Source organism: Toxotes jaculatrix, chromosome 15 (genome assembly GCF_017976425.1).
Source record: "Toxotes jaculatrix isolate fToxJac2 chromosome 15, fToxJac2.pri, whole genome shotgun sequence".
NCBI lineage: Eukaryota > Metazoa > Chordata > Actinopteri > Toxotidae > Toxotes > Toxotes jaculatrix.
In genome coordinates, this window is record NC_054408.1 from 20,957,657 (window position 1) to 20,972,140 (window position 14,484).

At 39.7% G+C, this 14,484-nt stretch overlaps 1 protein-coding gene across 3 annotated transcripts in view; it reads left to right on the top strand.

The window, feature by feature from the left end:
• col18a1a (collagen type XVIII alpha 1 chain a) overlaps window positions 1-14,118 on the top strand; it is a 69,581-nt gene extending 55,463 nt beyond the window's left edge. For all 3 annotated transcript variants that reach the window (XM_041057830.1, XM_041057828.1, XM_041057829.1), the window contains 27 exons: window positions 641-685; window positions 1,411-1,542; window positions 1,629-1,700; window positions 2,142-2,168; window positions 3,030-3,128; window positions 4,075-4,110; window positions 4,326-4,415; window positions 4,573-4,605; window positions 5,368-5,403; window positions 5,897-5,956; window positions 6,066-6,143; window positions 6,298-6,333; window positions 6,452-6,505; window positions 7,177-7,248; window positions 7,949-8,023; window positions 8,294-8,324; window positions 8,706-8,759; window positions 8,861-8,892; window positions 8,991-9,122; window positions 9,333-9,486; window positions 9,611-9,675; window positions 9,901-10,029; window positions 10,387-10,419; window positions 10,530-10,850; window positions 11,263-11,460; window positions 11,823-11,938; window positions 12,144-14,118. In XM_041057830.1, the coding sequence (XP_040913764.1) occupies window positions 641-685; window positions 1,411-1,542; window positions 1,629-1,700; window positions 2,142-2,168; window positions 3,030-3,128; window positions 4,075-4,110; window positions 4,326-4,415; window positions 4,573-4,605; window positions 5,368-5,403; window positions 5,897-5,956; window positions 6,066-6,143; window positions 6,298-6,333; window positions 6,452-6,505; window positions 7,177-7,248; window positions 7,949-8,023; window positions 8,294-8,324; window positions 8,706-8,759; window positions 8,861-8,892; window positions 8,991-9,122; window positions 9,333-9,486; window positions 9,611-9,675; window positions 9,901-10,029; window positions 10,387-10,419; window positions 10,530-10,850; window positions 11,263-11,460; window positions 11,823-11,938; window positions 12,144-12,357 (2,424 nt within the window). In that variant the 3' untranslated portion in view covers window positions 12,358-14,118. The remainder of the gene's footprint in view (window positions 1-640; window positions 686-1,410; window positions 1,543-1,628; window positions 1,701-2,141; window positions 2,169-3,029; window positions 3,129-4,074; window positions 4,111-4,325; window positions 4,416-4,572; window positions 4,606-5,367; window positions 5,404-5,896; window positions 5,957-6,065; window positions 6,144-6,297; window positions 6,334-6,451; window positions 6,506-7,176; window positions 7,249-7,948; window positions 8,024-8,293; window positions 8,325-8,705; window positions 8,760-8,860; window positions 8,893-8,990; window positions 9,123-9,332; window positions 9,487-9,610; window positions 9,676-9,900; window positions 10,030-10,386; window positions 10,420-10,529; window positions 10,851-11,262; window positions 11,461-11,822; window positions 11,939-12,143) is intronic.
• The last annotated feature ends 366 nt before the right edge of the window (window positions 14,119-14,484 follow it).

Sequence of the window (14,484 nt, forward strand, 5' to 3'; positions counted from 1 at the left end):
TCAAAAGCAGTGTTTGTGGGGTGACCCAATATCCAAATGGTTAGTGTGCATACCACCTGGGCACAAATGCCCTGAGTCCCCGCTTAGACTCTCAGCCAGCTGCGTGTCATTCTCTTACTCTGGTTTTCTGCTCATTCACAACTTTTACTACCTAATGATGGCAAGAAAAGAATGTTTGTAGGAATCATTGCCAACATGTAGCTTCCATGTTCCATGTGAAATACAAACTTAAAAGCATGATTGGTCCTCCCAAATGCTGAGGAAAAGAAAAAGAAACTAAACAGATGTGTTTAATAGCTATGTTCAGAGATAATACTGTATAGGCCTATTTAAAAAGAGGGGGAAAAATTGCTTGCTTTAACATTTGTAGGCTTTATAGAACTGATACTCCGGTCAGTAGCACACGTCCTTGTATCTCCGGCTATCACATATCACTTGCCTGCAGACAACAGAAACACTCACCCAGAGGCCTGCAGCTCAGATGTTGTTTGCACAAAACTCCCAGAAACAGTTTGTCCTCTTATGAAAATCAAAAAAATATGCACAGCAGTTGCAGTTTCATTTTGGGTAATTTTTTTATACAGAAAGTTAAGAGAATTTAAAATTTCAGTTCAATAACATGTTTTTTTTCCTACACTAGGGTGATTCAGGCGAGCTGGGTCTTCCAGGAGCAGTTGGAGAGAAGGTGTGGATTTATGACCTTAATTTGTTTACTTGTTTTTTCTTTTTTTTCTTTTTTAATTTTACTCTGAAGTAGCTGCCACTTTACAGTGAGATCTACTCTCCCAAACGCCCAAATGCAAATTACCCTTGTTGTAACCACTAGGTAAGAAGACTTTGTTAGACATGATCCTGAGAAGGTACCATACATAAATTCAAGTGTAAGTTAGTAGCGTGCTTTTGGGGATACCAGAACTGGTGTCCACTTGATAACTTGAATGACATGTCAACTTTCATCTGACTATTTCTAAAACTTTTTTCCATCCCTTTCATCTCTCCAGCCAAGCTCCTACTTTTCTTTTCTCACCAATCTGCTGCCTCACTATTTATCCTCCTCCTACTCTCCTAAGCCTTCCCATCTGCAGGTACAACCATCAAAGGGGATTTGTGTCTTCTAACAATATGCAAATGTTTGTCAAATATTGTCAGCTACAGACTTGACTTAAAGTTTAATCTGAGTGCTGGCTATGGTTCGATTTAACATTCAGTGACATCTGGATTTGATCCCACAGAACTGAGCATGGGTGTTTGTGCTGTTACGTTATTGTATGAACTTTCAAATACTCACTAGCACTGGTAACTACATGCTGCATGACTCGGGTTTTGAGGAAACCTTTGTGTTTGCTTTTATTTTAGTTTTTATTCATTTATTCTGAACACTGGTTTCACTTTTGTCATACCATCGTACAGGGAGCTCAAGGAGAACCTGGTTTACCGGGACCTGCAGGAGAACCCGGACTGGCTGGTCTGCCTGGACCCATGGGACCAGTTGGGCCACCTGGGCCTCCCGGGCCTCCTGGACCAAGTTATCGTGTTGGATTTGTAAGTTTTCTTTTAGCTGTTAGAACGTCAAGATGTGCAACAAAGAGTTTGTCTGTTTGTCATAAAATGTCTGCTGTTGTTTGAAGGATGACATGGAGGGCTCTGGCGGAGGCTTCACCAATGGACTTCCTGGTGCCAGAGGACCAGAAGGGAGACAGGTCAGTCCTGCATAGTAAATTACAGAAGACTTAAATTCTCTTAACACTACAGGCAAAGTTTAAAATGAGCAATATTTCATCCTTGTGTTGAAATTCTTTGAATATATATTTTTTTGACCAGATGAGTAGAAACAAAAAAAATAAAATCTAATGGCGTCTTATTGTAACACTATTAATAATTTTGAAGCAATATCAGACATATGTGACATAAGCTCATTACCACAGTGAGAACAGCACCCACATTCATTCAACCCAGTTGGTTATTGGTTGATGACATGCAGGTTTCTTAATGACGTCAACAGTAAGTTGCCTGAAAACCAGAAAGCTACTAAATCATGATACAGGTCTAGCTAGCGTGTTTTTTTTTTTTTTTCTAAATCAACAAGACTTTTTTCAAGAAGTTTTAGTTGTAAGTTGTAAACGCAAATGTTGTGCTTTCAGGGTCCTCCTGGCTTACCCGGACTTCCGGTATGTAAATAAGGATTTTTTTTTCTCAGTAGTCCATCATGAGTGGTCTTCTTACCCCTTACTCATCGCACATGGTTTCTCTACTTTTAAAATAAACTGGAAAAAAAGAATTTTATTTTGAGTACGGTTTCTTGTTTTAAATATAACTCAGCCCGGGGTTTTTAATTTGTGGAAAAACACAAACAAGCCTGAGGTCCAGATACTGGGGACTGAACCCTGGTCTCTAAGGTGACAGGCAAGTGTTTAGGCCCTTGTGCTCCCTCAAGTTTCTTTCTCATTTAACATTCAAGTTTGGGTTTTGGTAGTAGATTTATCCTTACTGCTCCCCTGTGTTGTCATTTCACATCTTTGTTTTCAAAACCATTAGAGCTGAGGAAAAAAAGCTACAGCTTTATTGATCCCTGAGGGGAAAGAAGGTCCTTGCATTGTGTAGAAAAAGGAATTTAGTGGAGGAAGAAGGGACAATACCAGAACACAAACAGAAATGCTTATGGGAACTTTAACAACATATAAGATAATGACCAGTAGCTATGTAATTTTCATACTAAATAAAATTTAGAAAAAAAATTTCATACTAAATATCTAAATATGGATTACCTTTGGATTGTCATTCAGATCTTGAGCACAGGATGAAAGAATATTAACACAAACAGTCCTGCATGGAATCTGAAACATAGCACATAAAGCCAAGGAATTCAAGTGTGTTTATTACGAGCCTTGTAAAGTTAATTGCTGGAAGAGAAACTATTTTGTCTTCTTGCTATTCCTGCTGTATACTTTCAGTATGAGGTTTTGCAATAATGTTCTTTTTGTGTGTTTCACTTTTTTTTTTAATGCTATAACTTGAATGTACCTCTGCAGGGTAAACCAGGGTTGCCTGGCTTGCCGGGTCAGAAGGGCGGTGAAGGTCTCGTAGGAAGAGACGGGCGACCAGGGTTGGATGGCTTCCCAGGACCTCAGGTAAAAGAGGACCAAAAAGAATATTTCATGTACCGTTGGATACCAGAGGTCACACAGATGTTGGAGAGTCATGGTGTTAGATGTTTGAAACCTATGTGATGTCGCAGAGGATTTGGTTCACCATGTTACACTACAGGCAGGTCAAGATGTCAAAACAAGGATACTTGACTTTTAAGAACTTATTTTTTTGTTTTGTTTTATTGTATGTAGAATTCAAGTCATACAGATGTTGACATGATGCAGCTAGCAGTAGAAGAAATCCCATCACTTCAGCTTATCAAGCAATAACTACTCTAAAATACATTATCATATTGGGATCAATGACAGGTTATCAGCGTAAAATCATTCTTGACCTTGGAAATAGTATAACTCAAGGTTTACATACTAATGTTTTCCAGGGCTTTTGGTTACATCTCTGAGACTTCACCAGTGGATTGAGTTTGTTCAGTTGCCATGGAGATTGCTCAATTCTTATCCATTATTAAGTCATGAGATGACAACTAGGTAAACTCCATCCACAGATGAAGACCAAGACATGCAGTTCTGTAGCTCGTTAGTGGACCTTGAGTTAAGGGTATTTTGTCAATATATTTTGGATCAGTATATCAGGTGTAATGTGGGTTTTTAATCTGTTGAAATGTGTGTAGTAGCCAGTTGTGAATCAATAAATGTAAATGTTATGTTTAGTCTGCATTTCTTACTCCTATTATGACAACTGAACCAAACTTACTGTATTCCCCCAATTTGATATTTAAAAACACACATATTCTATTGAGGCAAGAGGTTCATCTGCTGAAGTAAATATGGACTGAATTTTACACATAGTGTTTTATTGTTTTCAGTGGATAAGGAGCTTGTTCTGGTCATCTTTTGACCGACTGTTACGAAGCAGGTGTTTGGATCTTTGTTAAAGTATCTTTTCTTTCACTCTTCTTGAATTTTACAGGGACCAAAGGGTGACAGCGGTGACAAAGGAGAGAGGGTGAGTGTCATTTTTAACCCTGAGGATCTGTTTATTTATGCATTATGTTCACTTCAAAGCAGGTGTGTGTAAGATGCTGATCGTATCTGATATATTTAATACCATTATAAAACACAAAACTGTGTTATATTTATTTATTTATTATATTAATTTTTGTTTCACTAGGTGGGAAAGTAATTTACCTTTTTGCTGTGGGGTGTGTGTTCTGGTTTTAGGGTGAACCAGGTCGAGATGGAACTGGACTCCCAGGTCCACCAGGCCCACCTGGACCACCAGGACAAATCATCTACTCCTCATCTGGCAATGTAACTAATAAAAAGCAGACACACAGGCAGACGTGCATATAAGCAACATTCAAAATCAGGACTTTATATCAGGCAGAAATCCAGATTGTGAACAGATTTATTGTGATCGTGTGAAACTTCATTCATTCTGTCATTTATTCTGTTTGTTTCCCTGCAGTTTGACGGCACTGTGGGCAGTGTTGGGCCTCAGGTTTGTATTCAGATCTGTACATTCATACTGAGATATGACATATCTAGTACAAATCCAACTTAGTCTTTGTGGTTGTGTTAATGTAATATTGTGTGTGTAATTTTTGCATGTAATTGGGACTGCACAGGTAAACACACACAGTTATGGGATTTACACAAAGGCTTTCTCCTTGTTATAGCATGTTTTTCATCAGTATCTCAGGTGATTCACTGTTCGGTGTGGTCGCCTTTAAACACATGTAAATTCATTTAGTATGACTGTAGAGTTTACAGGGCCCTGAATGTTCCGTTGGGATTTTCACAACACTTAACAACATTGATTGTGCACTTGTCATTGTAATTGTAGAGTGGGTGCTTAGCTGAGACATGACAGACACATCTCAGACCAAGATTTATACCACATGGTGAAACGTACTATTAACTTGTCCTTCTCTGTGTTGGGGCAACTATGGAGCCACTGTTCAAAAGACACATCAGTGTATATGATTTTTTTTTTTTTTTTTGGAAGATGTCAGGCTTTCTCAGAACATAGGATTGTTGTCATTACTGTCTGACCTTTATGAAACACAACGACAAACAAGGAATTAAACTCTCTTTCCATTCATTCAACATTCAACATTCATCTACACTGAATGAAAGCTGCACTGACATTTTAGAATGAGCTCAGACCACTTCAGAGCGAAATAAACGGTTTTGAAGTCAACAGAACACAGACCACCGATCTAATGAAGATACATTTAAAACGTACTGTTTTCCTGTACAGGGTGGACCTGGTTTACCTGGTCAAGCTGGATTCCCAGTAAGTCTCCCTGTGTTACATAATTTATGTACCTTGCCCTTATTATAACCATAAAATGTGAATTGTATCTGTGTCTGCATATATAATTGAGTTTGCTTTAAAGAGGAGAAATGAGTAGTTTCTGTGATTCTCAACAGATAATTAAACAGATCATTTCATTTCATTTCTTTCAAATACCCCTGTTACTGCCACATAATTTAACAGTTACAAGTTTGGCATCCATAAAACTTAGGAAACACTGACTGCTTCTCTGCTACAGTAGTATAATATTGACACTGCATATACTCAAATAACCCCCAGCATCTCGTCTACTGATTTCTACACTCTGTCTAGACAGTGGTCCCCTCAGCAGCTCAGAAGGTGCACTGTATAAACAGAGTCTATTAGGATGAATGATCACGTTGGCTTGAACTGATCTAGAGGAGCAAAGGCTTTTCTGCTGCCAAATGACTGTCCTCATGAGTATATGAATGTCTTTTTTTTCATCCTGCAGGGTCCAATTGGACCAAAGGGTGACAGAGGGGACCCTGGTCCTCCTGGCTATGGAGTGAAGGTAAAGTCTTGGTTATTTGTTTGTTCAGCCATTAATTTAGCTCCTCCACATCATTAAAGAACTACTTTAACTGAGTCTGCATTGTCTCATTCTGCTGTTCTTTGTCCAGGGTGAGAAAGGTGAGCCAGGCTTAGTAATCGGACCTGATGGAAATCTTCTGCATCTGGAAGGGTTAACGGGTCTGAAGGTGAGTCTCACTGCATTTGACTGTCTGATGTCGTCCGTTATGTCCGTCTCATACTGTACATGCCAATAAATGCACATACACATACCTTTCCTCTACAGCATATGTTGCTATGCTTGTACATTTAGCTCATCTGCTTCTTTTCCTATGCCTGTAGGGAGACAGAGGACCTTCTGGACCTGTTGGACCCCCTGTAAGTGTTTGAGTGTTTTCTCTCTGAGATATTCAAGCTAATATACCAAAACTGTTTTGTTCTGCTTCATTCTCCAGTCAGCTCACATTGTCTCCTATTTCACAATTCATTGCTGTAGGGCCAGTATGGGCCTCCTGGATTAAAGGGTGAAATTGGAATGCCTGGAAGACCTGTAAGTAGCCCTTTCTTGGCTTCCTCTGTTGGTGTCTGTGTGGCTTCAGAAAGTATTCAGGCTCCTTCACATTTTGCACACTTTGTCGATTTAATTGTAAATGAATAAAATTCTCAGTCTTTACTCAATAACCATTTACAGAAGTATTCAGACACTTTGCTGCAACACTCCAAACTGTGGTCATGCGCATCCTGTTTGCTTTAATTATTTCTGAGATGTGTCTTGAACTTGACTGGAGTCCACCTGTGGCAAACTGAGCTGATTGGACATAGTTTCACACTGCATGCCAGGACAAAAACCAATTCATGAAGTCCAGGGAACTATCTGTAGACCTCTGGTGACCCACTGATGAGGACAAGGGTATAAAACTCTTTCTAAAGCTTTGAAAGTTCACAATAATTGAGGTGTCCTCAATAATTGTGAAATGGCATAAGTTTGGAACTACCAGGACAGTGTCTGTCAAACACCAGTGAAGCATGGTGGTGGCTGCATCATGATGACTGGTCAACATGTTTTCACTTTGTCATTATGGATGATTGAGTGTAGTGACTGAGTGAAGATCGATGGTCAAAAATGGCAAAGACAAAGTGTGTGAAAAGAACCATTTTAACATCATTGTTCCAGTTTTTCCAAGTGTGGGAACAATTTAACTAATGCGTTTCTTCCTTCAGGGTCGTCCTGGTGTAAATGGTTACAAGGGAGAGAAAGGAGAGCCAGGAGTTGGTGCTGGTTACGGCTACCCAGTAAGTATTAATGTTATTACCAGTACCTTGACTGACTTGGCAGTTGCAAAAGCTAGTTAAAGACATCATGACATCATCTTGTCTTTTTGAGATGTCTCAAAAACTTGCTAAATCAAAGTTGTCATGAAATACTTGTTCAGTGAAAGGAAAAGAGTCTTGCACTACTGGCTTGCTAGTTTGTTGGCTAGATTTTTCTTAATTAACCTTCATTTAATCATGATCTCAGCCTCACTGAGATCTCTTTTCAAGCTGCTTATATTTTGAAGACATTATTTTATTATAGTATCTCTGAACAGGTTCTGGTGTAGTAACAATGACTGAAGACGTGGATTTTCAAAAGTACATCCACTGTTTAATTTAACAAATGCGAGCTATATTTGGGTGTTGTCCTAAAATCATGGTATGAACTCTATTAATAAGTTTTGAATTTTGAAAGAGCCCCTGAACTGCTGTTCTAAATGTTGGTAGACATTAACATAATATACACTGTAGATATATACCATTCCTGAATGTCCTTAATCTGAATCAAATTGTAAAATTTTCAAAATTAAATCAGTGCTACATCATTGTGCCACAGCTGGTGTCAAAATAATAAAATACGGTCTAAGTTACTGATGATATCTCACCAGTGCTTAATGAGGGTCATTCTGTATCAACACACTAAAAAGGGACAAAGAGTGAATAACTTTGCTTTCATCAGGGTGTCCCTGGCCAACCAGGACCACCTGGACCACCTGGACCTCCTGGGCCAGCCATTCCCTTAGATCGCTTCAATGTGAGTACACAAGATCCCAAACCTTGTACCTCGATCTAGGTATTCTAGTCAGAGTCTGTCATGTACTGTCTGTTGGCTGACAGCTAAACTACTGTTTATCATATATGAATCACTTAGGCTGTCAGTCATTATCCGGTCTGTTGTTTAAGCCTTGCCGCTGATGAAACTAGTGAGTTACTTGCTTATTGCATAGTTTAGCTTAGACCTTAGACAGATCTCTTGCTCTGTTGTCGTTGGTGTCATTGAGCATTTTTCTCTTTCTGTTCGTAGCGCTATGATGAAAGTTCAAGGAATTACCCAGGTATGACCTCCCAACACACACAGTTTGTTGTTTTAGCACCAAACACATAATACTGTAAGACGGCGAGGGCTCAGACGGAGAAGTTAAATAAACGTGCCAGTGAAAGAAGAGAGATTTAGAAAAGGTTTAAAGTGTCTGCAGAGATAAACACTTCTATCTTAATTTCAGCTTGATCCAGCTGCCTCAGCCTGAAGGGGATATACACTGTATTGTTAAGCAATTAAGCTGTCAAGTCTTTCCAGACTTGGCGAATGAACTGATAAAACATAGTTGACATCACTATCAGTGAATCAGGGTGTCACAGTTTTGCAGTGCTAATGTCAGATACACCTGTGGGATACTGTGGATTACGTTGCAGTGTTAAATTGTGTTTTGTTGTAGTAATTAAAGGGGAAAAAGGAGAGCGTGGTGAGAGAGGACTTCCAGGAATCCCAGGTAAATCATGGACTTTGCATAAAATATTCATACAGTCCTACTGCTGCTTTTGAAGTGAATCAATACTTGATTACTAAATCACCTTTGTTTTGTTTTCCTAGGAACAGCTTCTTTTGATATTTACGCATTCAAGGTAAAACAGTTTATCACTAAACCACCAGTCAGTTTTATTAGTATCCTAGATGTACTGTAAGAAGAAACCTCATCATAATGTTAAACTGTTTCCAACAGAATGAACTGAAGGGAGAGAGAGGAGAATCAGGTGTGAAGGGAGAAAAGGGAGAGCCTGGTGGTGGATATTATGACCCACGTTTTGGAGGAGTGCAAGGCCCACCAGGGGCTCCTGGCAAACCAGGCCTGCCGGTGAGTTCTGTCACAAATGAACCCCCATTAAACCACATTTTATCAAGCAGCCCAGGACTTCTGTTATATATGTATATAGTAAGTGTATGAAGTTAAAAAGAAACACCTACAGCTCCTTATCAGTTATTACACATAAATAAACAAAAGTTGTTTGTTGTTTAAATGTGTCTGTAAAGTTCCAATAATGAAGATTTTTCTGTTTAATCTTAGGGTCCAAAGGGAGATTCCATAATGGGACCTCCTGGACCCCAAGGACCACAGGGACCACCAGGCGTTGGTTATGATGGACGTCCAGGTCCTCCAGGACCACCTGGACCTCCAGGACCTCCAGGCTCACTTCCTGGAGCATATAGGCCTAATCACCGTAAGTTAAAATATTCTGGATATGCTGTACCTCCTGCAGTGAGTGTAGAAGCCTTAAGCTACTATCTACCTCTATTGCACTTCACCTGTTGAAATCATTAACAAGCTTTTGTTTTCATTTGAAGCTGTCAGTGTCCCTGGTCCTCCTGGTCCTCCTGGCCCACCAGGAAGTCCTGGTCTCTCCTCTGGTGTAAGTACCATCACTGCATTTTAATAATTGCCCTGTTGTCTTGAAATACTCATTGTATTAATTAATTTGTGTTAATTAATTAATTCATACAACTTTGGTCCAGTTGTGATCTAACTGGTTGTGTTGGAGCTGAGATGAATTTAACGTACAATATGACATCCATTTCTTAAGTATTAATTTTATTCATGACAAAGGCTCAATGTCGTGTATATCTGTTTTCCACAGGTTACAGTTTTGAGGTCATATGATACAATGATTGCTTCTGCCAGACGTCAGGCAGAGGGCAGCCTCATCTACATCATAGACAGAGCAGACCTCTACTTAAGAGTACGCGATGGACTGCGGCAAGTCATGGTACAGCAATCTACTTTTCACTTACGCAAATGGAAGGCTTTGAATTTTATCATAGAGGTCGAAACAGGCTTTTAAACCATAGACCATACATTGAGCTTTAATACGGTTTGACTTCCAAGCTGCTGCTCTGATCGATTTCTGGCCACCAGGGAAAAAAATACATCAGAAGAAGTTTACACTGGTATATGCCTGGTTTATAGAACTACTGTCTAACATGCTAACAGTTAATACTCCAGGAGGTCAGTATTGTTTTTTCACAGAAATATTGGTATTTGTTATCTAAGAAAACTGCAACAACAAATGTACAAATAAATTTATTGTGCAGCGTGTAATTGATTACCATTTTTCCCCTCTCAGCTTGGAGAGTACAGGCCCTTCTTCAGAGATCTGGTAGGTTAAACTCAACAAAAGGACAAAACAGAATAAACTTGTTTTAACTTTTGACATTCACTGACTGTTAGATCGTTTTGTTTTTTTTTATCTTTGTTTTTCATTTGTAGGAGAACGAGGTGGCAGAGGTCCAGCCTCCTCCTGTGATCGTGTACCCCCAGTCCCAGGACCAGTCCCACAACAACGGAGCTGGCCATTATTCCCAGGGTGGTTCTGTCATACGCCCCATTGAGCCTCCACCCCAGCCACCTGTAGACCCCAGATACCCCCCACAGTATGATCCCAGGTTCCCAGATCCCAGACACACGGGTCAGACGGACGGAAGATTAGCCACCCAGCAGACTGAGAACAGATACCCTGTCACTCCTCAGAGACGGCCCAGCCCACCTGTTCCACATCCCGGTGGCCATGTGGATGTGTCAGGATCAGGAGTGAGTAGAGCTGAACCAGGAGAGATAAAATGTCTATTCATCAAGGTCATAACTGATTTGGAAGCGGTCTCTAAAAAAGAAGGGAACGAACTGGGTAAATCCATGTAACATGTACCTGTCACATCCAGGTAATTGTTAGGTTTTTTGTTTGTTTGGGTTTTTTGTTGTTGTTTTTTTAAGCAAAAACGCAGATAGAGGCAAATGTGTTAACTGGTTTTGGGAAATACTGTGGGAAGGGTGTGGATTATTCTGATTGGACACACATGAAGAGATAGATGGGAAGTGTGTTCAACTTGTAGCTCATGTTTTCCTGGACCTGAATATTTACATCTAGCACTTCCTCTAGTCAGAGCGAGGGTCAGGAGCAGATCAAAGAAAGGCTGTTACTCTAACACAAACCTGTCTCCAACAGCTGCATCTCATTGCCTTGAACGCCCCTCAAACTGGTAACATGCGAGGAATTCGTGGGGCAGACTTCCTGTGCTTCCAGCAGGCTCGTGCTGTGGGCCTGAAGGGAACCTTCAGAGCTTTCCTGTCCTCTAAGCTTCAAGACCTGTACACCATCGTTCGCAGGTCGGACAGGGACAGCTTCCCCATCTTGAACCTCAAGGTGAGATACTGCTGCTGAGGAAGTGGCAATATTGCTAAAGAGACACTCCAGATACACTCCAAAATGGCCAGCAGCATGTCTGCATAGGCTGAAACACGAAATTTACATTATGCAGACCCTGTGCCCGTGTGTATGTGCAATGGGTCATTTTCACTTGAGTCAAACTGTAGCTTTATGTTCATTTTAAAGGTTTAGTGGAAATTTTTGCATAAATGTAATTGATTTGGATTCTTTGTTAAAGGTTGTGGTTTACTTCTGTATTTTCACTGTTGTCTAAACTAAACTGTTCTATGGATCTTGCTGCTTTATGAAGGACAAAGTATGAAGGAGAAAGTTTCAGCATTATATTGACTTCCTTTCAGGACCAAGTGTTGTTTAGCAGCTGGGAGTCTATCTTTGGTGACAATGCGAGCAAAATGAGGGAGAATGTACCAATCTACTCCTTTGATGGTAGAGATATCCTCAGGGACAGCGCATGGTGAGTCTTTGTACAAAGATCAATACCATATCCTGTGCACTAACATCTAGCTGTTCATGTAGTAGTAGCCTAAGTTTCCTTTGATAATCTGCAGTAACAATTTTTGCATTTGGTTGGTTTTGTATTTGTAGGCAAAGGGAGATATAATGTGCATATATATGTATTATATGTCCACGCACCTCTGCTTGTTTTTGCTTTGCTACAGGCCAGAGAAAATGGTCTGGCATGGATCAAGCAACAAAGGCCACCGACAAACAGACCACTACTGTGAAACATGGCGAGCAGGCGACCGTGCCGTGACCGGCCTGGCATCATCACTGCAGAGTGGCCACCTCCTGCAGCAAACCTCCAGTAGTTGCTCCGGCTCCTACATCGTCCTCTGCATTGAGAACGCCCTCATATCACACTCCAAAAAATAAATCCTGTCCATCCTACTTTTTTTTTTTCCTTTCTTTTTTGTTCCTGGCCCTAGTTAAACACAGTTTTAGTGTCCAAGCAGACGTTTTGGTTTTTTTTTAATTCCCTGATAACATGCCTTGTGAACATGTGGCGTCCAGTGAACTGGCCCTGTGGCTCTTTGCCTGGCAGAGACGCTTTGCATTGTCTGCTCCTCCCCTCCATAAACGCCAAAGAGATGGGTCAAACAGAGGGGTGTTGGTCCTTTTTCTTGGGGGCATTGGCACATATTTTCTTCAAGGGTTGGAACAACAGTGGAGAAGCTAAATGCGATCTCAAATTGTATCCATTTTTAAAAGAAAGTCTGTATATTACATGCTTGTTGTTTGTGTTCTTTTATTTGTTTTTGTTTTTTTTCTTTTGACGTTATCAATGTTTTACCTTTTGAACTGTTTTTAAAAATGTTATATCCATCCTGTTATATATATGTTTTTTAAAATTTTAGGTATGGATTATTTCCACATTTTTTACAATTTCATTTTAGAATTGTGGGTTATGATGGGGTCCAGCAAACTTTTAAGGACTATTTTAAATTTAAAGAAGATAATAGATATTTATTTTTAAATGAAGTTATGTAAGGAAGAAAAAAATGATTAGGAAAAATTTAAAAAAAAATGCAAAATACCCTCATTTATATTCTACACAGCACAGAACTTAATTCTTTTTCAAAATTCTGATCAGAAACTGTGCCTTATTACACAACCAGGACTGTTTTACACAATAAGCTCATATATTTTACCACTTCTTTTGTACACATTATTCTATGAATACGTAAATGTTACCGTGATTTTTCCTCCTTCAGATGCTTTTACTTCACCCCAAATTTAAATGACCTTGTTGGATACAGACAATACTGTAATGAATAACCCCACATCCAGAGGGCAAGATTCCTTCTAGATCAATTTGAGCCTTTTGAATCGAAAATGATTATTTTCCCTGTTTCCACTTTATAAAAAGCAGAACACCAGTGAGTAAGCTGGAAGTGATTAGTTTTCCACTAATCTTTGTTGGAGTGATTGCTGTCACAGGTGTTAGGGGACAGGAAACCCAGCATGTTAAGGAGACAGTTTTTTTGCAGTAGCCTTGCGATAAATTTCAGAGACTAACCTGGCCTTAGTGCTACTGACGTCTTGACTGAACCTGCGGATATCCATTTTTATAACAAAATGTGCTGTACTGTCTCTCCCAGGCACTGAATTAAAGTCTTTTTCAACCACAACAATAATGTGATGTACCTGTGCATCAGCCTATACCATGTGGTGAATTATTTTATTCACTGAACCAAATTGAACCTTCTCATGATTACCTCTGATCGGTCTGTGACCTTGATCTGACCAGCAGTTTTATGTCCTACTCAAAGGGACGTTGCTGTGTTGACTCCACCACAAATCAGTTTCTCCGCTGACAGCTTCGTCATATATCATCTATTAACCTTCATTGTCAGTCAGTAGTTATGACAAATATCTGTTTGTCATAACTATTGGACTGTATTCATATACCAGCTCATGGAGGTTAGTTGGTTGACCTTACACTACAGTACAACCTTGATAGTAATGACTGCTGTTTTGTATGTCCAGAAGAATTTCTACCAGACCTTTGTAGCCCACCCCTCATCTCTGTTTGAGGCCACATGAGCTGCAAATAGCATAACACACTCAAATTTCTGATCAAACTGTCAGCAGTCAGTTTCCATTGTGGGCAGATTGTGGGTGTGTTTTTTTTTTTTTTTTTTTTTTTTACTGTCTACTGTGACTCCGAAAGTGCTGTTAAATCAGTGGAGTACTCTTTTAACTAATTAAGGCAGTGGTGCAAACTTGCCTGAACATGTCAACATTGACATTTTTCTAAATGAAATTACCAGGCAATCATGAATGCATTGGCTGTAGGTCTACAAGTAAAGTGGATTTTAAAAGAGAACTGAATTAGGTCACCAGTCATTGGCGATGGCTTATGAAATCCCCTTAAATCTCTTCTTTAAAGTTAGGAGGCGTTTCAAGATAATTCTTGATTAAGAAGATTAATTTGAATTATTCAGAGTTGGCCTAATTTGGTAGTTACTCTAAAATGATATGCCCACCATAAGATAGTCT